At 39.1% G+C, this 24,913-nt stretch overlaps 1 protein-coding gene across 1 annotated transcript in view; it reads right to left on the bottom strand.

Moving 5' to 3' along the window:
* Positions 1-2,404: 2,404 nt before the first annotated feature.
* Positions 2,405-24,913, bottom strand: part of Cftr (CF transmembrane conductance regulator) — a 146,242-nt gene continuing 123,733 nt past the window's right edge. The window contains exons 23-27 of the mRNA XM_052721308.1: positions 20,843-20,998; positions 11,080-11,169; positions 6,225-6,397; positions 5,526-5,631; positions 2,405-4,413 (exon numbers count right to left, since the gene is read on the bottom strand). Of these exons, the coding sequence (XP_052577268.1) occupies positions 4,213-4,413; positions 5,526-5,631; positions 6,225-6,397; positions 11,080-11,169; positions 20,843-20,998 (726 nt within the window). The 3' untranslated portion in view covers positions 2,405-4,212. The remainder of the gene's footprint in view (positions 4,414-5,525; positions 5,632-6,224; positions 6,398-11,079; positions 11,170-20,842; positions 20,999-24,913) is intronic.

The raw sequence follows: 24,913 nt of genomic DNA, 5'->3' as shown, positions 1-24,913 counted from the left end.
CCGTCTTTGCTTTTGTCTTTTTCTAGACATGTCTCTGCTCTGGCCCCTCTTCTCTCCCTCCCCTTCTCTCGCCTCTCATCTTTTTCTTTCTCATCCTTTTCTTTCCCATTACCTTCCTCTTCTTCCTCCTCCTCCTCTTCTTCTCCCTCCTCATCTTTCTCTCCCTCCTGCCCTCCTCCCTGCAGTTTTATCAGCTTTATTCAAGATGTCACAATGAGTAAGAATGACCCAAGAAGAAACATGATGGCCTTCAGTAGGTGAATAAACTGTGGTATATACAGAAAAAGGAATGTTATCCAGCAGCAAAAATCAATGAGCCATCAAGCAGTAAAAGCTACATAGAGAACTATTGCTTATTCCTAAGTGAAAGAAGTCAACCTGAAAAGACCACAGATCACACAGCTCCAGCTTAAGTCAAATGTTCTAAAGCAGTAAAGCACCAGCAGTTGCCAGGAGTTGAGTGGAAGTGAGGGAAGAGGCATAAGGACACAGGAACTCTTAGGGCAGAGAAACTAGTCTGTGTGATGCTACACATCCCATCACACCTTGGTCAAAACTCACGTACAGAGCAGTGTCCCACTAAGAATGAGTTCTGTTGTTGCCAAACCAGACCAATGACTCTTTGCAAGGAACACTTACAAGTAAAGATATATGGACAAAAGGGTTTACTGCAAAACTCACACTACAGCTTTCATGATGAGACTGTTCCTTTTTTAAAATTTTCTTTTTTTTTTCTTAATTTTATCTTGAGGGGGGTTGCAAGGGCAGAGGGTGGATACAAAGGTACAGGGAAATTAATGGGATAGAGATGCATGATGTGAAAGACAGAAAGAATAAAAAGAAAGCTTAAAAAAATAAAAAGATGAGCTCTGTTGTAAATTGTCCTGGGTAGGTTTCTATTGTTGTGATAAAACACCAACTAAAAGTGTGGGGCGTTTACCCACCAGCCCCACAGTTCCCCAGAGTTTTCTTGAGTGTGAGCAGCAGGAAATATTAGATAGAAGGATTTATTGCGGAGAATATCGCAGAGATAAACAGATAGAAAATAAAGGATAGCCTCGAGAGGGCCTGGAACCTATTCCAATAGGCCCCGACTGTCTCTGCCCCAGGGTTTTTATAGAGATGCCAAGGGGTGGAGCAAAAGACCTCCTCCCCCAGCACAGCCAAGTGCAGACCATCTCAGACACCTGCACTCAGGCCCATGGTCCTAATCATCCTCTATTCAGACATGCTGGGTAAAGCCACGAGGAACCTGAGAATGGGCTCCCACATAAAAGCAACTTGGGAAGGAAAGGGTTTACTTCAGCTTACAGTTTATAGTCCATAATGGAAGGGGAATCAAGGCAGGAACTGAAGCAGAGGCCATGGAGGAGCTGCGCACTGGCTTGTTCCCCAAGGCTTGCTCAGCCTGACTTTTTATACCATGGAGGACCAGCTGCCTAGGGGTTGCACCACTCACAGTGAGCTAGACCTTCCCACATCAATCATCAGTGAAGAAAATGAACTACAGACTTGCCTGTAGACAACCTGATGGAGGCATTTTCTCAACTGAGGTTCTCATCCCAGATAACTCAAGGTTGTGTCAAGTTGACAAACAACTAGTCAACCCATAACCAGTTTTCATTGTGGATAATGATGTATCAATGTAGACTCGTTGGTTGTAAAAAAAAACAAGTAATGCAGTAATGCATTTTTTTTATAAATCTTTTGTGTTCTCTATGCCTCTATTTAATATAAAAGTTTACTGAGTTTTGAAGAGATGTTTGTATACTCATGTTCACAGATGTATTTACCATATCAAAAATGTGGAATTAACTTGAGCCATTTGTAGATGAATGGCTATGAAAAATACTATATAATATATATTACATAAAGTGTATAATTATATACAATGCCTATCATTCAACCTTGAATAGGAAGAAAATTCTGTCATATGATACAATGTGTCTGAGTCTTCAAGACATTATGTTAAGTAAAAGAAGCTAAATACAAAGGGACTAATATTGAGATTGCATTCCTACAAGGTACACTCAAAATCATAGACCAAACGTGGAATTTGTGGATTCATGGATGGGAGGGAAAGAGTTATTATCTAATGAATAAAGACAGTTTTTCAAGATGAAAAAAATCAACTATCAATGAATAGATCAATAGTGGTGATAATTATACAGCTATGTGGATTTACAAAATTCCATTGAACTATTGTTTAAAATGTTGAAAATGGTAAACATACTATGAATATTTTATTGAAATTTAAAGAGACAACTTGATGATTTGTACTCTAATTCATTTGGAATTCTCAAAGAGATTATATCTAAAAGGAAGAATTGTGTCCCATGAAGCTTACAGACTAGAGCTAAGGGTTCCAAAGACACACCCAATGAACACATCTGAAAAGACAGGGTTCACACAAATAAAAGGATTTTATTGACACATGATATTCTATTACAGTAATAAATATAGTACATTCTTCTAAGGCTTAGTTTGCAGTTCAGAAGCTGATGTGCCCATAACTGGACCATCTTGACTTTTGGTACCATCTTTTCAAAGCTGCATTAAAATGGAACATGTGTTGTCTGAGAACCACACACATGTACAAGATTTGCATCAGGCCCTATGCTTCACACCATGAAGGTGACTGGTCCTTATCATCCTTATCCTCCTCACTCCCCTTTTTAAAAAATAGCTACTGCCATAAAAATTCAACATTTCAAATATAAAAATTATTTTATACAAATATAATTCATTATGTAATTATTCTTAAAATACAGCATTGTAATATATGAGCTTGAAACATTATTACTAAAATAAATACTTCCCAGAGAAAATTTCATTCACATCACAAATTATAAAACAGAGCATATAAAAGTAATTCATGATTAAGTCTTTTTCACTGTCTCCCCTACAACTGCTTGGAGACAGTATGCAGTACACACACAGCTAGCTGAGAGCACATGAACATCCTGCACATTTCCATGAGCATCTACTCCTGGGCCTGGCACTGTGCTGCATTAGTTTGCACTAACATGAGTCTCCTTTACTTCAGAAGTCTTAAAGGTCTGTTGCTTTCTGGGAATATACATGTGTCAATTTCCACATTATGGAAATTATCCTGGCCCCTTCATGGGACTGTAACAGTTCTTTTCCTAGGTCAGGGACACATTGATGAAAAGGATGTTTAGATGTGTAGGAGTAGGGCTGGATGGTCTTAACCTTAATTCCCAAGATCTGGGAATGCTTATTACTGAAGGTAATTCGATCACCACATGTTGAGTGGGGCATCTTTCAATACCACCCAGTGCTTTCATACTATTCTAGCATTTGCTTAGAGTGGGACACACAGAATGTGTAGCAGGTAGTACAACCATGTGTCTAAATACCTAGGATAGAAGAAAGATGGGATATGGGCTATAGAAGCCACTGTTTCCAGTTCTCATTACTTCATTCTATCTATAAGCATGATGACTTCAGTTCTTCAATAATGCAAATTAACCACTGCACTGAATAATAAGCTGAACAACTAACCTGGGTGGCACTTATAGCTGCCTTTCCAGCTATTCCTAGAGGGCAAATGTTTTCAGGAAAATACGGCTTGCAAAACATAAGTGGTCCATTGTCAAGTATCTGAAGTGACTTTCCAACCATCTGACTACTGCTAGAAAGCCAGATACCCAGACCCAGATGAACACTCTTGATTTTTCTTCCAAAACAGTCTCTTAAAAAGCAGGGATGGGGACTTCATCCTGTTTTTGAAGGCACAGACAGTGGGGTTCTCCTCCTCCGAGTCCATGAGCAGAGGTCTCTCACGTCATCATTTTGCAATCATTTGTACTTCTTTCTAGAGTCTGATTTTCTATCTTTCCCTTTTTCCTCCTTCTTTGTTTTTCTGTGTGTATGTCCATTAATGTGTGTGTGTGTGTGTGTGTGTGTGTGTGTGTGTGTGTGTGTGCGCGCATGCGCGCACGCGCATGTGTGTGTATGTTCATGTATGTATACGTGCAAGAGGATATCCTCAGGTATTGTCCCTCAGGTGCCTGGCCTGGAACTCTCTATGTGGGCTAGGATCACTTGTCGTAGAGCCCCAAGGATCCACCTGTCCCTGTGTCCCCAGCACTGGGGTTAGCAGCTTGGGGCATGCCTGGCTTTTTCATTTTGCATGGATTCTGAGCATCGACTCAGGTCCACTGAGCTGCTTCTCCAGCATCCCAGCCACTAGAGACGGGTTTCTTGCACTTCTTCTTCTGTCTCCTCTTTCACAGCAGTAATTTGTGGCCGAGGCTTCTGCCTGCTGGAGTGTCGGCTCTGGAAGAGCTTCACCTTTTCCGAGGAGCTAATGGCCTGCTGGAAGATACTCTTCTCGCTCAGAAGGGCCTGAACTGAGTCATATTGCCACACGATGCCCTCTTCTATGACCTAGGGAAAAGGCCAATAGTGAGACCTCATAGAGAGTGAAGATCAAGCCAGTGCAGGAACAGAAATGCACCTAGGCCCAAAGGAGAATACAAGTCCAAAGGAAACACAGGATTCAGAGCTATCTATATCTACTTAATTTTCACATCTGTGAAAGTAGCAATTGGAACTTTAAAAATTCATCTAATACCAGGTGTTACACTCTGTCAGGGAACTGTAGGGCAATTGAAGAGCTTTGGAAACCTAAATAATCCACAATCCATCTCTTACAGACTCTTAAGGTGAGCTATGTACACAGCACCATAAACTTTGAACTTCTTCAAAACTGCTCCTGGGGCCTAACAATTCCAAATTGGCTATGTATGATTGAGTATAATGCCTACAATGTATGCTAAAGTTTTGCAAGCTTGAGGCCAGAGACTAGAGAGCTTGACCCAGTCCCTGACTTTGACCACAGGAGAACAAGAGATGAATCTACTGTCTAGTCGCTTGCAGCTGAGTCATGACAATAGGAATAAAAATGCTTCTGTAAGAAAAGCATTTACCTCCAGAACATTAAAAAGCCTTGGGAAAGTGAAAATGCTGTAGGATCCTTGACCTCCTTTGTGATTAAACAGGAAGGAATTTGTAAAGACCACCTGAAGGAGCTCTGACAACTGGGAAAGAAAATGAGAAGGTGGCTGACAAGGATGCTAACCTGACTTCCAGTAGTAATGAGGACAACGAAACAGGCTTCTCTCCTACTTCATTAAAACCACTACAGTAACGCCCATTCAGTACCTTCCCCAGGGGAAGCTTAGTTATGGAAAGAAACAGATTTCTTTCTTCAATAATACATTTTATGACTTGTTCCCCCAAAGAAAGACCTGAAAGCACAGATATCCAGTCCATGATGCCACTTGGTAATATGCTACCACTGGAGGTGTGCTAGATTTCAATATCGTGCATAGCTCAAGTCAAAGGAAGAAGACTCAAGCAGCCACACCAAGGAGAGCTGGCAGATGTGTGACATATGGATGAAGGAAGGAGTACATGCCTATAGTTTATAGTAACTGTTGTGCAAGATTGCTAACATAAATGGGGAATGAAACAGGGAAGACGTGTAAAAGACTCACCAAAAATCGCTGACAATCCAACATTGCCTCTATCCTGTGTTCACAGAGGATTACTGTGCAGTCATGGAAGGCGTGTTTTAGAGCTTTTCGAATTACTTGGTACGTTCTAGCAAAGCAAGAAAACACCACATAAAACATTACAGAGTAAGAATAATCTGCCTTTATCTTTGACAATATGTAGTGTCCTATAGATTTAGTACTTACTTAAAAAATACTTTTGGCATTCTATTGATACAGAATTAACCACAGTCAGCTTTCTAACCAAGGGCTACATTCTAAGTATTTAATACATTAATAAGACAAATGTTAATAAGGAAATTTCATTAAAAAATGAAACTACATTTTTATGTAGATTCATCAGTTCTTTATTCTGTACTATTAATGTGTTTATAATATAAACAGGATACAGAGGGAAACCATAAGAGTATGTACACATAAATAAATATTTCATCATATGTTGATGAGGTTGAAGAGTTTATATGAAATTCTAAACTCCAGTCAGGAGAGAAACCAGGGCTCTTATTGAATGAAATAAGTTCTTGTGCCCATGTTAAATAGTGACTTCCTCCTGGACAATTATTTGGTAGCCCCTACTTGCAGGCATGGCAGCTGAATGGGAATTTGTATCAATATGAAGTAACAACATTCAATAACTCTACTCCTATTCTGTTATTACAAAACAGAGTTTCTGGAACTCACTTGGGGTCCAGATGGGCACTAGGCTCATCAAGCAGTAAGACCCTGGCCTTACTGAGAACAGATCGGGCCAAGCACATTAATTGCTTGTGGCCATGGCTTAGCACATAACCCCCATCCACAAGGGTAAAGTTGAGCTGCCCAGGAAACTGCTCTATCACAGATTTGAGTCCAACCTGTAAAAAATAAAGAAAACACTGTGCTTAGAAGGGGCACTTGAGATACCACAGAACTAAAATTACTCAAGAGGCTGACATTCTAAAAATACACATGAGTTTGCACAGATTAAATTTCACCCTCAGCTTCCAGCTCCCACTTAGTTTCATTAAGCAAAAGTCTGTTTACAGTACTGGTAGCCCTAAGCTGATTGAAGGATTTCTTTCAGCCCCATACTTCATTCAGGAGTCATTCAGTGTGCACCTGTTAAGTGCCAAGTTCCCCAACAAACAGTGACACACAATGATACCTGCTTCCCGAGGGCTCTGGATTGACAAAGATGTATATAATAATATATGATTAGAATGTGATTTAATATGTGCTTTAAAGATAATATGGCAAATGGTTCACAAGCAGAACTGTTAGAAGACATGACATGACATGATATGTTTACCTTCTATCTGTAATAAGGGATAAGAAACATCATTAAAGAACCAGCTGGTGAAGTTTTAAAAACTTAAACAGTCATCTTCTTCACTTATAAAAACTGAGAAATTAATAACTTTCTCATGAAGTGCAAAATTAGTAAAAAATGGAAAACCACTAAAGTTTAAAGTTTCTTAGATGTCGGGGTAGAATACAGAGATTCATTTATAGTTAATGGTTTATATTTTTAAACTGCAATTTAAAAAGGTTTATAAAGTAAAAGATCAAAAAATCTGTCAAGAATAAAGCATAATTACAGATATCTTGGTGGTTATTCAAATACATGTGCATTATGTCTTCTTGCTAAGAACCACTGAAATGTAGATATGACTGTCTCTTGCCCTTCAGGAATCTGGAATTTAGTATGTGCAGGTAAGATATATACCCACATAACTCTAACATAGGCAGATGGCCTTCAGAAAGATCTCATGATCTTAGAGGGGATTTCAGAAATGGCTCACATATCACAGTTTATGCCAGGCTCATATGTGCTAATTATGGATAGTTCAAATAAGTGGCTGCTTAGAAGTACCTTTTATGTAAACATGTTAAGATTTAAAGGTGTCTGAGATAGTAGGGGATGTAGGCACATTAGACAAGGAAGACTGATGCATCCAAGGAGACTTAATATAACACTTCATCCCTTGTACATGAAGCTTCAATCCCAACTCCAACTTGCCTCCTGTCTCCAGAGTTTGGCTATTTACATAGTATTGATGTCTACCATTAAGCCAATGATTTAAAATGCCTATCTCTAGCCTAGACTTTCTCCCAGTTATTTCTGAAACCTTTCTCTTTGTCAATTATGACATACTGAACCTTGTCTGGACTTTTGTCATTTCTTAAGCATCATACTGCAAGTATCAATGAGTAAATTGTCAATCCATCACAGAAACATTCAAGAGATCTCCCAAAAATGCAGATCTGAGATTAGATTATTTCTCTGTTTTAAATCCTATGGTAGTTCTTTTCCTGGATGAATAAAATGTAAGTATTCTCATGGGGCACAAAAGACATCCTGAACCACCCCCTCCTCATCACACACACACCTACTTTACACATCTCAACATTCCCATGGTTTATCCTACTGCTCAAGTCTGAATATCCATTTAAATATCCTCCATTGTCCGTAGGACAGCCAGGCATCCTGTATTGTTGAATTGCATATGTTTCCCTACATTTCTTGAAAGTAAATATGTGTTCTTCATTTAAGAACACTCTCAACCTCAACATTTATTCATTCATTCATCCATTCATTCATTCATTCATTCATTCATTAGCTACTCTAATCCTCCAATGCTGTAGCCAAACAAAGCAGTCTTTATACATTACAACTTAAGGATAAATGAATTACTGCTAGGTTTAGTTCTGACATTATATACTGTACTCTATAATTCTTCAAGACTCTACAATCCCCCATGTATCAAATTACAAAGTTAAATGTTCCCAAATATGGTTAGATAAATCAGTATCCTATAACAAACTATTTAGTAGTATTTGTAGTTTTTGTTTTGTATAATATTTTTTAAAAAGTTAAAAATGTGAATTGTGCTTTTCCTGCAAGTCCACTAGTGGGCAGTTTAAAAATAAATATCCTTAGTTCCTTTTGCTTACATTCTGCAAGCTTCCGAGGGCCAATTTCCCACTTAAAAGGCCACTGTTGCCATCTTTATACATTAATATGGCAACTTCTAAAAATAACATAACAAGCAAAAGAAAGAGGGGGGAGGGAGGAAGGAAGGAAGGAAGAAAGAGAAAGAAAGAAAGAAAGAAAGAAAGAAAGAAAGAAAGAAAGAAAGAAAGAAAGAAAGAAAGAAAGAAAGAAAGAAAGAAAATCCCATATCCTAACAGCAAGAGTCAAGATACCAAGATCACACAGGCAGCTTACTGGGCTGAAACAGCAGAGGGCCCAAAGTCCGAGCTGCTGTTCTATCTGGCATTCACCAGTCATTGTAGAAAGGCTATTCATTACCGAAAGGAAGATGATAATATCTATTATGAATCAAGCATGAGGATATTTTCATGACACATTTTACATGAGATAAATGAATCCTTCATTTATTCCATCATTCAATCAGAACGTATCAAACACCACTCACGAGTTCACTACTTCAGGCATGACAGATATCACAGAGAGCAGGATATAATGCCATAATCCTCGTGAACTTACAGTTACATAGGAAATATGGAGTGGTCACTAGGTGAATTTTGATCCAGTGCAGGGAATTTTGAGGGACTGGAGGCATGGGATATACCTAGGAAAGTCTCCTTTCTCAAAGCTGGAGGGTCAGGATGGGTTTCAGAAAGAAGTAATGTGTAGCAAAAGGCTTGAATGATAAGGGACAGGAGTGGTGGACTGGGAGGGTTTCCCATGTACAAATCACCAAGGTCCTTTAAGCAATGTCCAACAGGTACCCTGTCCAGCAGGCAATAGATAGGCACAGAGAGGGTGGTAAGCAGAGGAGATGCAGGCTTTAGAAAGCTCTCCAGAGCCAGGCGGTGGTGGCACACGCCTTTAATCCCAGCACTCGGGAGGCAGAGGCAGGCGGATCTCTGTGAGTTCGAGGCCAGCCTGGTCTCCAAAGCAAATTCCAGGAAAGGCACAAAGCTACACAGAGAAACCCTGTCTCGAAAAACCAAAAAAAAAAAAAAAAAAAAGAAAGCTCTCCAGAGCTGCATAGGGGAGGGCACTACCCTGAACCAGCCCAGGAAGGTTAGACTTTTGTCCCAGTGTGTTAGTAGGCTGACACACCCCAGCATGTCCCTGTTTGCATCCACCATAAAGGATTAAAGCCTAGGATTTATGCCTTTTAACCCACATGTCCTTTCTACTGCTGTAGGCTAGGGCTTGGTGCTTCTGTTTCTTTGTGGCCTCTTCAACAAAAACTTGTCACTCTTACTCAAGCCATGGGACATTTAGTTTGGATCAGAAGCAACATCTTTATGATTCTACATTTAAAAGGAAGATCAGTGAAAAGATACATCTAAATATGGACTGACGGCCAAAATCTAGCCATGTGACTTTCTGTATTATATTGGAATCCAAAGTCTTAACCATATCTTCTACCATTTTAGATGATTTTATGATCCTGCTTTCCTGCAAATTTTATGGGGACTTGGCAATAGCTGCAGGTTTTATAAAGCCTAATACCTTCTTTCCCAAGTTCTCTCTAGCACATTGTATTCTTACAGTTCACTCTGTAAAATCACATCAAGGACCTTACAGCATGCCACTTGCAATTTAGTTAATGTTTTCTTTAAAAACCTTGCATTTGCTGGGTAATAAAGAAACCTTGATAATGAAAAACGGTTAATCTCAGTGCATTTTATTGGGGGAGGTTAGGGTTGGTTACTCAAGGGGTTAGCATTTAGCACTCAGAGGCTTCAAAGTTCCTGGCAAGATCTGCTCTGGAGGAAGGCAGAAAAGGGAAACACGGCAAGAGAGCAGCAATGACCAAGGGGCAGGAAATGCTGGAATGCCAGTACGACAAATCCAAAGCCCAAGGACTCAGGGATCTGGCTGAGTTGAGACTGTGGGATTTCCAGCTGCAAACTGATACTGGAATGAGTGAAGGCTTTGGGGGTTGTTGAGATGGAATAATATATTTTCATAAGAACAAGGCATGACTTTGGAGTGGAGTAAAAGAGGGAGGTCTAGGTCTACACATGCAAATCCTTCAGAAACTCACGTTAAAATCTTAACACCCAAGGTAGTGTTAGTGAGAGATAAGACATCTGGGAAGTGATTAGGTCATGGGGTCTGAGTCCTCCATGGATGGGATTGGCCATATAGTAAAAAGAGCCTCCAGAAATTTCATTCACCACTTCTACTGAGTGAGACACAGCAAGAAGTACATCTGTGAACCGACAGGAAGTAGGGCCTCAGCAGACAACAAGTAGTGTCTCCTGCCTCTAGACTTCTCAGCCTGCAAAGTGAGATAAACACACCTTGTCTGTGAACAGCCGAGTCTATGGAACTTTATTAAAGCAGCATGAACAGACTACACAGTAAGGCCCGACTGCCCTGAGGAGATGGATCTGTCTAATTCAAAACGTGAATGTGCTAGGTAAATTAGAGCACTGCGCTTACAATGTACTCATCCACACACACATCCACACTTATACACACACACAGGCAGATGTGTATATCACCTATGGCAACCACACTTGTGTGTATGATCTGCCTCTTCAAAACTATTACATTTAGCATTCTTACCTCATCTGCAACTTCCCATATTTCTTCATCTCTCCATTTCCCATTGGGATCCAGGTTTTGTCTGAATGTTCCAGAAAAGATAAATACTTTCTATAACGATAAAGAAAATTAGAAAGTATGAATAACTTATACATCTTATTTTTTCCTCTTTGTTCCAAAATATTTCAAGTAAGACATGAAACAAAACAAACATCCATGTATTCACTATCTATTTTTCTTAAGTTGTAAGAAATTGTACTTTTATATCACTTTTTTTTTTTTTTTTTTTTTTTTTTTTTTTGGTTTTTCGAGACAGGGTTTCTCTGTGTAGCTTTGCGCCTTTCCTGGAACTCACTTGGTAGCCCAGGCTGGCCTCGAACTCACAGAGATCCGCCTGGCTCTGCCTCCCGAGTGCTGGGATTAAAGGCGTGCGCCACCACCGCCCGGCTTATATCACTTTTAAAGTAAAAATGTAGCAGTGTTTGAAATTCTTTTTGAACTTTTTTTTTTCTAATTTCAATGTCTTTGGGATAAGGAAATTGAGGCCACTGTTTATCGTGGAGAATGGAGTATTTTCTTTTACTTATATTCTTCATTATAAAAAAATGTAGAATCAGAAAAATTAAAAACAACATGTGTATGAGTTAGAATTAAATTTCCATAACAAAGTCCTATTTGATGAAGTAGTTCCCTAAGACACTGTACAACCATGCTAACACACAGAAACGTACTCAAGCACACATGCTCATTTAGTTTATAAATTTGTGCAGTGTCTTACTTAGATAAACAGAGAGAAACAGAAGGCAGGACAACTTAGAAACTCCTAAATGATCATAGATCAGCCATTTGTTCAAAGGCATGTATGCCAGGGAAGAGGCAGATGCTCCAGGTGTGGAAACAGCCCTGCACGGCCATGGCTGAGATGCTCCAGGTGTGGAAACAGCCCTGCATAGCCATGGCTGAGATGCTCCAGGTGTGGAAACAGCCCTGCACGGCCATGGCTGAGATGCTCCAGGTATGGAAACAGCCCTGCACGGCCATGGCTGAGATGCTCCAGGTGTAGTGCCACTTCCCCTTAGGTGGGCCATGCACTTATTTTAAAATAAGTAATATTTTAAAAATAATATTTAGTCCTCTCTGTGCACACAGAAGACTGGCAAAATAATTTTAATGTTTACGTCTAAAATAACTTTCTTGCCTTTTCTTCTCCTGGTTGCCTCTTTGTAACTTTGAAAGAGCAATATATTCAGCTGAAGCACACAATAGGAATGTTTACTTTGGCCAAAAAGAATAATGCCATTATTCTGGAAGACTGAAAGGAGTGAACAAGATGTTTTATCTTCAAAACAGACAGTCACTAAAGGGAATGTGGCTTCCAAAGACACCTTGGTAGTTTGGTTCTGGTTGGGTAGGTCCGGCTACAAACAGGAACTCAGTCTCTTTCATTTCCATGCTTTGTAAAACAAAGCAGTTACATCCCACTTCCATTTTCCCTGCATCTCTATCTCAGAGCATAGCATCTTCATTTTTTCAGTCTAAGAACTGAGAGGCACTCTTGATTTACCTCACTCCTCAGCCTACCTAAATGAAATGAACCATCAGTCATTTATTTTACCCCCAAACTATATGTCAAAATCAATTTATTTCTCAATTTCTGTTCCTACTGAGTGGTCCACACCATCACTAGCTCTCTCTGTGTCACTGAGTTTCCTAATTGATTTCTTTCTTTATACTCTTGCTTCTCTTACAATACACTCAAGTAATCCATGATAAATGGAAATGGGTCATTTCATTAACCTTTTAGAAAACTTGAACTGATTTTCCATTTCACTTAGGGCACACAGTCCTTTCGATGGCCACAAGATCTTATGGCCCCTTTCCACTTCATCCTAGTCTAACCACATAGACTTCCTTAACTTCTTCACATAACCTATTCTTCTCAACTAGAAATATCATCTTCCATGATCTTCACATGGCAAGCTCCAGCTTTCATTTTCAAATTAAATTTCATTTCCTAGTGGCACTGTTCACTATCATCAAACCAAATAAGCTCCCCCAATTATTTCGTATATTTTCAATCCTTAAATAATACTAAGCTTAGGTGCTAGAGATGTTGCTCAGTTGGTAAAAATGCTTACTTAATTTGCAAGAAGCTTGGGTCTGATCCCACAAGCACATAAACTGGGCACAGTCACATGTGCCCATAATTCCAACACTCAGAAGGTAGAAAACAAGAAGATAAAGCTTTCAAGGTTACCTTCGTTATATGGGAAGCCAGAGGCCAATGCAGGTTGCATGTCTCAAAGAAAACAACTATGATTATGTGCACATCTATGAGTGCTTGGTTTCCAATGTTCTTATCTCCCTGAAGACCATGTCTTTACTTTCTATTGTAGACATTAGCTTTGTATAAGTTCAAAAAATGTTGCCCGAATGAGTGTGCTCATATGGAGAAGTAAAAGTACAAAATAATCACAGAGTAAATGTTACTTTTCCTCAATTGTGAAGGTTAACTTCTATCAGCTACTGTCTGGCTAATAAAGGTGTGTGTGTGTCTGTGTGTGTGTGTGTGTGTGTGTGTGTGTGTGTGTGTGTGTGTGTGTGTGTGTGTGTGAAAGAATATGTGTGACAGAGAGAGAGAGAGAGAGAGAAAGAGAGAGAGATCTACTAAATGTGACCCAACCTGCAAGTATCCCAGTTCCTTAAAGTCTAACACTAGCAACCTATTGAACCTGTGAAGATTCCTCATAGCTGCTTCAGAAATAGAACGCCCAATTTTTATTCATAACAGTCTATAATATATTTAGCTTATTAAATTTATGACATTTTAATTAATTTATTTTAAACATACACATTCAAAGTTATGAAGAAAGGAAGTTTTCTTTTAGGAATCTAAAAGCTTTAGCTGTGGTAGATTTATTACAATTCAGAAATCTGGCAAGCCTTTTGTTCATAATTTCTTGTCTAGTAAAAGGTAATGAACTACACATTCAATTTTAAAGAAAAATTGACTGGACAAACTGGTTTGGTTAGAATTCAATTGTATGCAATCAATCAGACATTCCATTCCTGTAATTCAAAGAGAACCTGGTAGTCGCTCGCTCTTGTGGTGCCAGCAGATGTCTTGCTTATGTTTCCTAAATGGTTTGAACACCCTACAAACCCCTCTGTATAACTGAAAGGTCCCTGGAGGTCAACCTAAGCTCTTTCTCTCTGGTTTACAAGTTCAACAGTCACAGCCCTGGGAAGTGGTATGGTTTGGCCAACATGGCACTCTCAGATCCATGCACCAAAGAAATGCACCTGGAACTTTCAATCACAGGGATCCCCTACTGGTCTTGTAAGAAACTACTCACTAATGAGAAAGTTAGGGCAAGCAAATATTTGATATTTATTTAATGTCATGTATGGTATAAAGGGCAATTCGTGAGACTCTAGGCAGAATAAAGAGATCGCCATTGTTCCCCCCATGACTAATCTCTTCCCTGAAACTGACTCCTCCATTCCTCAATTCTGTGGAAGCAGCTGAACCTCCGTGGACTTCTCACGGCTGGTCTATCATTGTAACAGACACTATGCTTTAGTACTAGATGTCAAACGAAAACAAAAGGGCAATTCAGCTTATGTGACGACTGAACTTAATATAAAGTAAATAATGGGAGACGTGAATGTGGCCCAAATGCTTGGCGATATTAATGTGGTAGTTGATAACCCTAACCCTAACCCTAACCCTAACCCTAACCCTAACCCTAATGTGGCCCAAATGCTTGGCAATATTAATGTGGTAAAATGATAAAGTTTCTTATCATTTCTGCAGCACCTTCTGTACAGTAAAAACCCATCCAGGATGAACCATCACAATTCTCAGGTTGCATTAGAATGCTTAAAATTAATCATTGTTTTGCTATAAAGAACATCCATCAGCTAAAAAATTATGAAGAATATACTTCTATTCAGAATTATTAACTGTTTATAACAAATATAGATTGTTATACCATCAGTGTGTATGCCATTTATTTAAATATAGAAAAATGCATATAAGATAGTGGAAGTATAGTTTCCTGGAAATCCATTCAGTGAGTCATAACATTTTCTATACTACTAAGTTTTAGTATAAACCTTTTTAAGGACAGATAAAATGTTTTTCTTTCTTTTTTATTAAATATTTTTATTGTATAATTAACTTAATTTCACATATTGGCCACAGATTCCCCCGTCCTCCCTCCTCCCACCCCCCAGCCCTCCCTCCCAATCCACCCCCCATTCCCACCTCCTCCAAGGCAAGGTCTCCCCTGAGGAGTCTTCCCAGCCTGGTAGATTCAGCTGAGGCAGATCCAGTCCCTTCCTTCCTACACCAAGGCTGAACAAAGTGTCCCAGCATAGGCCCTAGGCTCCAAAAAAACAGTCTACGCATCAAGGACAGGTCTCGGCTCCACGGCCTGGGGGCCTCCCAAATAGTTCAAGCTAGTCAACTGTCTCACTTATCCAGTGGGCCTGGTCCAGTTCCATGGGGGCTTCTCAGCCATTGGTTCACAGTTCATGTGTTTCCACTAGTTTGGCTATTTGTCCCTGTGTTTTTTCCAATCACAGTCTCAATATCTCTCGCTCATACAATCCCTTCTCTCTCTCACCAATTGGACTCCTAGAGCTCCACCTGGGCTCGGCCATGGATCTCTGCATCCGCTTCCATCAGGTACTGGATGAGAGTTCTATCATGACAGCCAGGGTGTTCGGCCATCTGATTACTAGAGCAGGTCAGCTCAGGCACTCTCTGGACCATTGCCAGTAATCTACAGTGGAGGTATCTTTGTGGATTCCTGGAGACCTCTCTAGCACTCTGCTTCTTCCTATTCCCATGGGGTCTTCAATTATCATAGTATCTCCCTCCCCATTTTCCCACTCTGCTCCTGATTCAGCTGGGACCTCCCGCTCCCCTAAGCTCTCTTTCTCCTGACCCTTGACCTCCAGTACCCCCTTCACCCCCAGTTTGCTCATGTAGATCTCATCCATTTCTCTGTCATTGGGGAATCCCTGTGTCTTTCTTAGGGTCCTCTTTACTAGGTAGCCTCCCTGGAGTCGTGAGTTGCAGTCTGGTTATCCTTTGCTTTACATCTAGTATCCACTTATGAGTGAGTACATACCAATTAATAAATGGGACCGCTTGAAACTGAAAAGCTTTTGAAAGGCAAAGGACATGGTCAACAAGACAAAATGACAACCTACAGAATGGGAAAAGATCTTCACCAACCCCACATCTGACAGAGGGCTGATATCCAGAACATATAAAGAACTCAAGAAATTAGACATCAAAATACCCAACAGTCCAATTAAAAAATGGGCTATAGAGCTAAACAGAGAATTCTCAAGAGAAGAAGCTCAAATGGCTGAAAGACATTTAAGGAATTGCTCAACATCCTTAGTCATCAGGGAAATGCAAATCAAAACGATTCTGAGCTACCATCTTACACCTGTTAGTATGGCTAAGATCAAAAACACTGAAGACAGCCTATGTTGGAGAGGATGTGGAGCAAGGGGAACACTACTCCACTGTTGGTGGGAATGCAAACTTGTACAGCTGATGTGGATATCGCTCTGTATAAATAAAATGCTGATTGGCCAGTAGCCAGGCAGGAAGTATAGGTGGGACAAGCAGAGAAGAGGATTCTGGGAAGTGGAGGCTGAGGCAGGAGAGACACTGCTAGCCGCCATGAGGAGAAGCAACATGTTAAGATACCGGTAAGCCACAAGCCACGTGGCAACTTATAGATTAATAGAAATGGGTTAATTTAAGATATAAGAATAGTTGGCAAGAAACCTGCTACGGCCATACAGTTTGTAAGCAATATAAGCATCTGTGTGTTTATTTTATAAGTCGGCTGTCGGACTGCCGGGGCTTGGTGGGACCCGGAGAAAAAAACCCAGCTACATACAGCCACTTTGGAAATCAATATGGTGCTTTCTTAGAAAATTGGGAATCAACCTCCCTCAAGACCCAGCTATACCACTCTTGGGCATATACCTAAGGAATGCTCAATCATACCATAAGGACACATGCTTTCATAGCATTATTTGTAATAGCCAGAAGCTGGAAACAACCTCGATGCCCTTCAACGGAAGAATGGATAAATAAAATGTGGTACATATACACAATGGAGTACTACTCAGCAGAAAAAAACAATGACATCATGAGGTTTGCAGGCAAATGGATGGAACTAGAAAAAATCATCCTGAGTGAGGTAACCCAGACTCAGAAAAAATGTTTTTTTCTAATTAAAGTATATAATCAAAGGTTTTGAATTTTAGGCTCAGAAATAGCTAAACTGTGTTGTATTTATTTGAAAATAGGACACATCAGTTATTTTTATGCCCTCCCTTGAATTCTGCACTGTGTCCAACTATCTATATCAGTAAGTTCTAATTAATCACATCACAGTGTGATCATCTGAGGGTCCATCATGAATGTACCAATGCTCAATATACCTTCTCCAGGCCCTTCCTTACCCCAGGAGAATCAGTCCCTAGCTGCTAGACCATGCCATGACTTCTCCTAATACTCCCTAACCTGTGATTGCCTCTGACACTTCTTTTTTCCCTTCATATTGACCTGTCTTGTTCATAGTCTCCCTGCCTAGAACCCCATGTACGCAATCTTTCTAAACCTATAAACTTTATGACACTTTCTGACGTGTGTTCTTTACAACTTTGTGAAACTGTCTACACTCATTTATTCATACTTATAGACCATACCTCAGTCCAATAACAGACAAAGGAGGCATGACTATTTTCTTCATAGAATTACAAATGATAATAATAGCCATCACATACAGAATAAGCAATGTGGATAGGAGGAATCTAAACACTTTTCATTTGGTTCTCACAAAAGTACAAGGAATTGTTATTATCACTATACTCATTTTACAAATAAGGAGACTATGACACAGAGAAATAAAACAAGTGGCCTAAGATTATACAGATTAGAGCCCAAACGCTGACAGAGCCACAAATGTGAGACAGCAGCATTTAGTGATTCAGCATAGAACAATGTATTTTGAATTCCACTCATGCAAGGTGTTATGTTACACATCTTATACAGAGGGAAAAATTCAGAAGAAAATGATTTTATTTAGTATTTCTATCATTCTTTTTGTAATTTTGCTACAAATTTTTTGATCATTGTTTTTAAATCTTGCATTTTAACTAGAATATCTAGAATGTGTTCAAATTCTAAGCATAACTTAAATGAACATGCAGATAATTTGAAAATAAGACCTATCAGAAGTACAAGGAGAAAGTCATAAACAAGGTTTGAGACTCCATCTGGGTGTGGACAGTGAAAGCAGAACATTTGCATTGGAGAAAAAAATCCTCAATTATTGAAGTCTGACTAGGAAACAGTTACATGTTTGCTGCAGACAGAGAGATAACAAGGAAAGAAAGAGAAGACAAACAGCAGGAAAGGAGGGACACTGATGTCCTGGAGGCAGTGACAGCAGCTTTGGGGTCTGGTCATTTATCACTGTCCACACACCAACCCAAACCTTGACAGACAGCTCTGTTCAATTACTCATCTTCAGTTTCTCACTTTGGTCTCAGTTGTTTCTTTAATCTCTGTCATATGACAATGAGCATCATTTTGAGTTTCTCGTTAGAAGTTTACAGGTTGGACTGGAACTCTGTGGCATAACAAGGACAAGTAGTATCTCTACATTTGATATAGCTAAAAAGTCTGTAATATAGCTACAAGCACAAAGTTTAGTAATTTTATATGGTAAATTTTAAGCTGTCACCCGTTGCCCTAGCACATGCTATCTGATAGCTTCCAAAGTGAAAGATTCCCCCACTCTGTCTGTGGTGAGAGTGATGGGTGGATGTTGGGTATTTTCAAACCATTAAGAAAAGAAGCCAGTGAGATGGCTCGGCGGATAAAAACATTTGTCACACAAGCCTCATGACCTGAATCCAAACTCCACATTCCATGGTGGGAGGAGAGAACAGATTCCTGAACGTTGTGCTCTGACCTCTGCAAGTGTTTCATATCGTGTATATAGCCACACATTCTCCTTCCCTCTCATACACATACCATGTACAATAAAAAATAAATGAAAACAAAAAATAAAAGTTCTCATCATTTACTCAGAAGAGCTTCCAGTCCTCCAAATTTGTAACCGAAGCTTTAAAATAATGCTTTTTCACTAACTTTCCTGCTTAACAAGGTCCACAGTTCGTGAACATTTTCATATTGGTATTCTGATTGTTTAAGCCAATGAGCTGCCAACTATGAGCTTCACTGTCTTCTCTTCTTGACTCGAAACTCAGAGCCAAAATAGAACAAATGGAAGAGGCTCTGCTTTGGAATGTACTCGACAGTCCGTCACTTACGCAGAAAGGCAAGACAGATTTCCCTAACTCCGGCCCATTCTGTTGTCTTCTGGGTCTTGTTTCTGTAACTTCCTGAGCAGAACTAGCAAGGAGTAGAGAGCCCTTCTATTGTGTGGCAGGCACAATGAAGGACAAGAGGAGTGACCTTTTAGAGTCAGCTTTTCTAGTGGGTAGCCGTGTGTGAACAGGGACAAGAGGCGAAGATGTCACTGCGTTCTTTAGAACTGGGAGCAGAAGACTTAGGGAAACTCCATGGCAGTGCTTCCCTGACAACCACACTGGCTTCCACTGTTCTCGGCATTTTTACTCGCCTAATTCTATCACCTCAGGAACCCTGCCTGTCTAACGTTTCTTTATCTTTAGACCGCCTGACAATCCCTTTTGTCTTTTTAAGGAAAAAATTATGTTTCCACAACTCCATCCAGGATGAAGCTTCTGGAGAAACGGCAAACTATAGAAATGAATTGAAAGCATCAGTTTGGCAGTTACAATATTTAGTGCTTCACCACGTGAAAGGAGCAAATATTCTGTGAAGACCATTTGTCAAGAATACAAGCATTTTCTTGGTCTAGATTTGCAGTTGGTCTACCTGGTGATGCTTCTGGCATGCTAATTTTGTGTTAAAAGTACAGGGGTGCTTAAAAGAACCGTCTTAGTGGAGTGGGTTCTGTGTTTAGCAGAACAAAAGGAGGAAAAGTATTGGAGAAAGGGCAAACAGCAGCCCCAACACTGTCAGTGTCTTCTGGCTTCAGTCTCAGTAAAGATCTCTTGGTTTGCATTTGGGTCACTTTGGCAACTGTTGCTGTTTCTCTTCTGTACAGGATGTCAGCTTGTGCAGTACCACACACAGAACGGCACTGAACAGTGAGATGAGAGATCTTGTATGACCCAAATCAAGGGTGGAAATGTACAAGCTATAGATTAATCTGACATAGTTCTTCCTATTCCAACTCCAAAGGACAACCACTGCACTTTTGATTTCCAGTTCCACTGTGTCACGCTTCCAAGAGCTCGTGATTTCAGAAGCATTTTTCACATCTTGCAAAGCATTTACCCATGGGCTTCTATCGCTCACTTGGAGCTCTGAATACTGACACAGGACTATGAAACCAGTCACAAAAACGCCCTAGGCTGCTGCTACAGACTGTGCTTTAGAAAAAAAAAAAAACAAAAAACAAAAACAAAAACAAAAAAAAAAAAAAAACCACTACCAAAGCATTTCAACAAATACACATCACACAGAATTCCAAACTTTGGGAGTTACTTTTTATGCCTTATTGTACATTTTTCTTCCACAGCAGGAGAGATAGCAGAACCCACCAAATATATTTTGCAGAGTGATAAGAATTTCTTAAGTACATCAAACAATGAGAAAAATGTTGTGTTTTTACATTTTTGTGCTCACCTGTGTTATTACTCCAAAAGCTTTCCTCCATTCTTGTAAGGTCACGGAGTTCCACGAGACGCCATCGATCTGTATATCGCCTTGAACATTCAACAAGCGTAAAAACGCTGACAGCAGAGTACTCTTTCCTGAGCCAGTTCTTCCTAAGAGGCCCACCTAAGGTGTAAGTGATGGGGTTACTCCTGAGACAAGGAGAGCACACTGCAGATTCCACTCAGGACTGCTTCTCAGTTAAAACCAGCAGGACTGTTTCTCTTGATACCCAGTCATTTAAACCTTTTACACACTCCCAATTCTCATCATTAGCAATACAGGAAGAATAATCCGGAACAGAAATCAGAAACTGGCCATCAGGGATTGTATTCCTGATGCTGGCTTCATTGGCCACTGATGAGAACAAGGTGGAAAGTGCCCATTTTTACATTAAGAAAAGGTGAAAATAGCCTATCTTGATGCAAATCAGCTCTACAGATGAGCTCAAACTAAAATCAGGGACCTACAGCTAGATGTACTTTTGAACATGGATACAAACTTGAAAACTGACTGAAAACAGGCCTAACATTTATTTATTGCCCCTGGACAAGGGAGTGTGCCTCATGAGTGGAGCCACACTTTCTAGCATGTACAAGGCCCTGGGCTTGGGCCCCATCATTGAAAAGGAGAAGAAAGATTCTGCTCCTAAGAAATTAAACAGTGTCAAGTTTAGACCTGATGATAAAATAAGAATATGTTCAGGAAAGTATATATTCTCATAGAATGCAGGTTGATCTGAGGTTTCAATATAGCTCAGCTCTCTGGTAATGTTCAAATCAAGTGCTAATATGTGACCCTAGTGGCAAGAAGGGAACTTCAAGAAGCAAAAAACTAACTATTATTAACGAAACTACTATTAAAGAAACTATTCTCGCTATCCAAAGACCAAGGCTACAAGAGGACAGCATTGGATCGAGGCTTCCTCCAATTACATGAGGACATCAGCAGTCTAGGCAGCCCTCAAAGCTCACACACTTTGTTCTGATATAGGCTTGGCTCCCTAAGACCATTAACTGACCAAAGAAAAACCTGCTGGATATCTGCAGCACTTAAAATGTGTTTCATCCTGTTCACATCGCCCCTTGATTTCTTATCATCTGACCTTTCTAGAGAGAAAGTGTCACTTATAAAAGTGCTCTTCACATAAATTCACTGCAAATTAGTACTTTAAATATATTATAAAATGAACTTCTAATTATTTGCAGACTCTATACTTATTTCATCGTAGGCTAGTAATAACTTATAAACCCAAACCATGGCATGGGACTCAATAAATGAAAATAATAAAAGTAACTTACTAGGTATTTATTAGTAACTTGGTAACAAGGTAGGCCTTTGTGATAAGCTGGTAAAGAGTAATGACAATAATCACTGCCTTCCTAAGCAACAGAAGAACTCTACAAGGTAATTTTCATAAATCTTTTTTCTTGGAAAAATATGATCAAGCAAATGTTATGCAGAAGTTGGCAATTATTTATGTTCTCTATTCCTTGTATTTATATAAAGAATATATATTCAACAAAGGTTGCATAATTTACCTAGTTTTTCTGTTTCTTCATCAGGGATAAGGTGGTCTAAACAAGATCCTCAATAAATACTTCCCTGAACTGAATGAGGGATAATTAGTTTGGAGGATAAAGGATGAAAAAAATGGGTGGATGCAAGAGTGGATGAATAATGGACCAATGTGCACTTGGTTTACAAAAGGCGCTCAATAAATACTAGGGTTGGCTGAAAGACAGATAGATGAGCCAATGAATGAGCAGATATATATTTATTTGACCTTACAAATAAATAATAGACTTATTTAATTTTGTTCAATTACTAGATCAAATCTTAATTTTAAAACTTTGAGAAATTCCATGTGTACGTTTCTATTTCTGCACTAGCCCATGTTGAACATGTACATGTACATATTCGCCATATGTCCTAATTTTTCCAACACTGCAGTGAAGCATTACATAAGAAATCAGAATGTATCAGTGCAGGTGATGTACAGGAGAAAAAAAAAGAAAGTGAAATTCAACAGATGAAAGTGATATTTGGTAGAAAGAACCTTGAAGTAAAAATTCCGAGTAGGGTAAACGACCATGCTTCATTTCTTCCAGAAGGAAATGCTGAAATATTCAGAGAACTCAGTTCTTATATTGGGATAATACTGGGCTGAGAGGCAATTAATAAATATTTTCTTTAGCTTTAAACCCTCCAGCTATTGCTCTGGTTTCCTCACGTCAAAGTGCTGACATGTATTATGTCTGACCAGTTTTTCAACAGCAAGGAGCCTAATTGTTTTATACCCTAACAAAGTCGTCTTGTTGAATAACTGTCATATAATAATTATCTTCTTATTTGTAAGAGCACTTCCTGCAAATAAGCTCTTAAGACATATCCTAAGCTCAAGTCAATGGTTTTTAGTAACTTCAATGTACCTCATCTCTGGAAATTTTGGATCAAGATAAATCAAACTATGATGTGGAGAGCTAAGCAGTTCTGAACTGAGCATGAACAGGAGTTGCACTGTATTATGAGTACAGCAGTTGTGGTGCGGTCCCTTTAAAGCACCGTACCTGCACTTAACAGGCGGCAGAGGGAAATGCACTGTAATTATCTCATTTCTTTGTGGTCTACAGAAACCAAGACAGCCAGTCAAATGCAATGTAGATTCACAGGTGATTATAACTGAGACCCTGTTTCGTATTAGTAAGACACATGGGCTACTCAAATGATTGATTGACTCAGCAGCTTCACTCCAGATTTCATAAAGACAGAATGAGGTGTATGCTTAACAAATCAAACACATATTTAGGTGTGTTGATTTGATCAGAACACAGATATTCTAATGAACAATGTTTTGTACTGCAGTATTTTGAATAGACTACAAATGGAGACAGCAGCTAAAGTTATCAAAATAGATCCTAAAGGAATAGATCCCTAAGAAGGACTAAACATCTAATTACAGGACTATTCAGTACTATAATATAATGCAATGTGCTAGCTGAAGAATTTGGTAAGTACAGATTTATCTATCAGGATAGATCTAACTCGCAATTAAAACCCCTGTCTTTATTTTGTGTGAATATAGGGGTCCCAGGTGAGACACTGTAGATAGATAGATGATAGATAGGTAGATAGATAGATAAATAGATAGATGGATGGATGGATGGATGGATGGACGGACAGATAGAGATAGAGATAGAAAGATAGATGATGGATGGATGGACAGACAGACACAGACAGACAGATTGATTGAATTTGAATCTACTTCAGAAAAGCAATCTGGCTGTTAAAAATTTAGATTAAAATAATCAAATGTTTTTTAAGGAAAAGTTTGAGATTAAAAAGGAGAAAAGATTTCTGTGTTTGTGTGTGCCGTTGGGGACTGAAGCCAGGGTGTCAGTTTGCAGGGTAAGTAGTCTACCAACTCAGCTATGCACCAAGCCACAAATGTATTTTTAAGGAAAAAATTGTAAATTAGTTGTTATATTCTTCATGCATTGAAAATGAAACAACAAAAAATAAATTTTGTGAGATATTTGATTAAGAGCCAATAAAACAAGACATTTTCTCCTGAAGTAACTTTCATAAACAAAGTGTTTTAATACCAAGACTGAATAATTTTTCTACACAAAATATTTACTTTTTCATATAGCTAAGAATACTAAATTCATTAAAAATCAAAAGATTAATATTTAAGCTCAATTTTCAACTGCCTTTTTAAATAAGTAATTTGCCAGAAATTGACTTTGCATAATGTTTTGCAATATCAAAAATATTCAAATATATTTGAATTTATTCCTTCATTCAATTCAGCATATGGGAAATATGTTTGAAACATCCTGTTATAATTTAAAGGCAAGGCTGTAGAATGGATATTCTGGAGACAACTGTTCAGAATGCTGTTTTAAAAGTCAATTCCAATTCTAAGAAAGAATCTCACCTACTAGTAAGATTAAGTCATTTACTTATGTGGAGCTTGGATACAAATCACTCTGGTTTTCCTTTGTTTTTTTTTTTGAGATAAGGTTTCTCTGTGTAACA

The sequence above is a fragment of the Peromyscus californicus genome, unplaced genomic scaffold (genome assembly GCF_007827085.1).
Source record: "Peromyscus californicus insignis strain IS unplaced genomic scaffold, ASM782708v3 Scaffold_6__1_contigs__length_162567912, whole genome shotgun sequence".
NCBI classification, from domain to species: domain Eukaryota; kingdom Metazoa; phylum Chordata; class Mammalia; order Rodentia; family Cricetidae; genus Peromyscus; species Peromyscus californicus.
The sequence above is the reverse complement of the archived record's forward strand: the minus strand, read 5'-3'. Positions and strand labels throughout refer to the sequence as shown.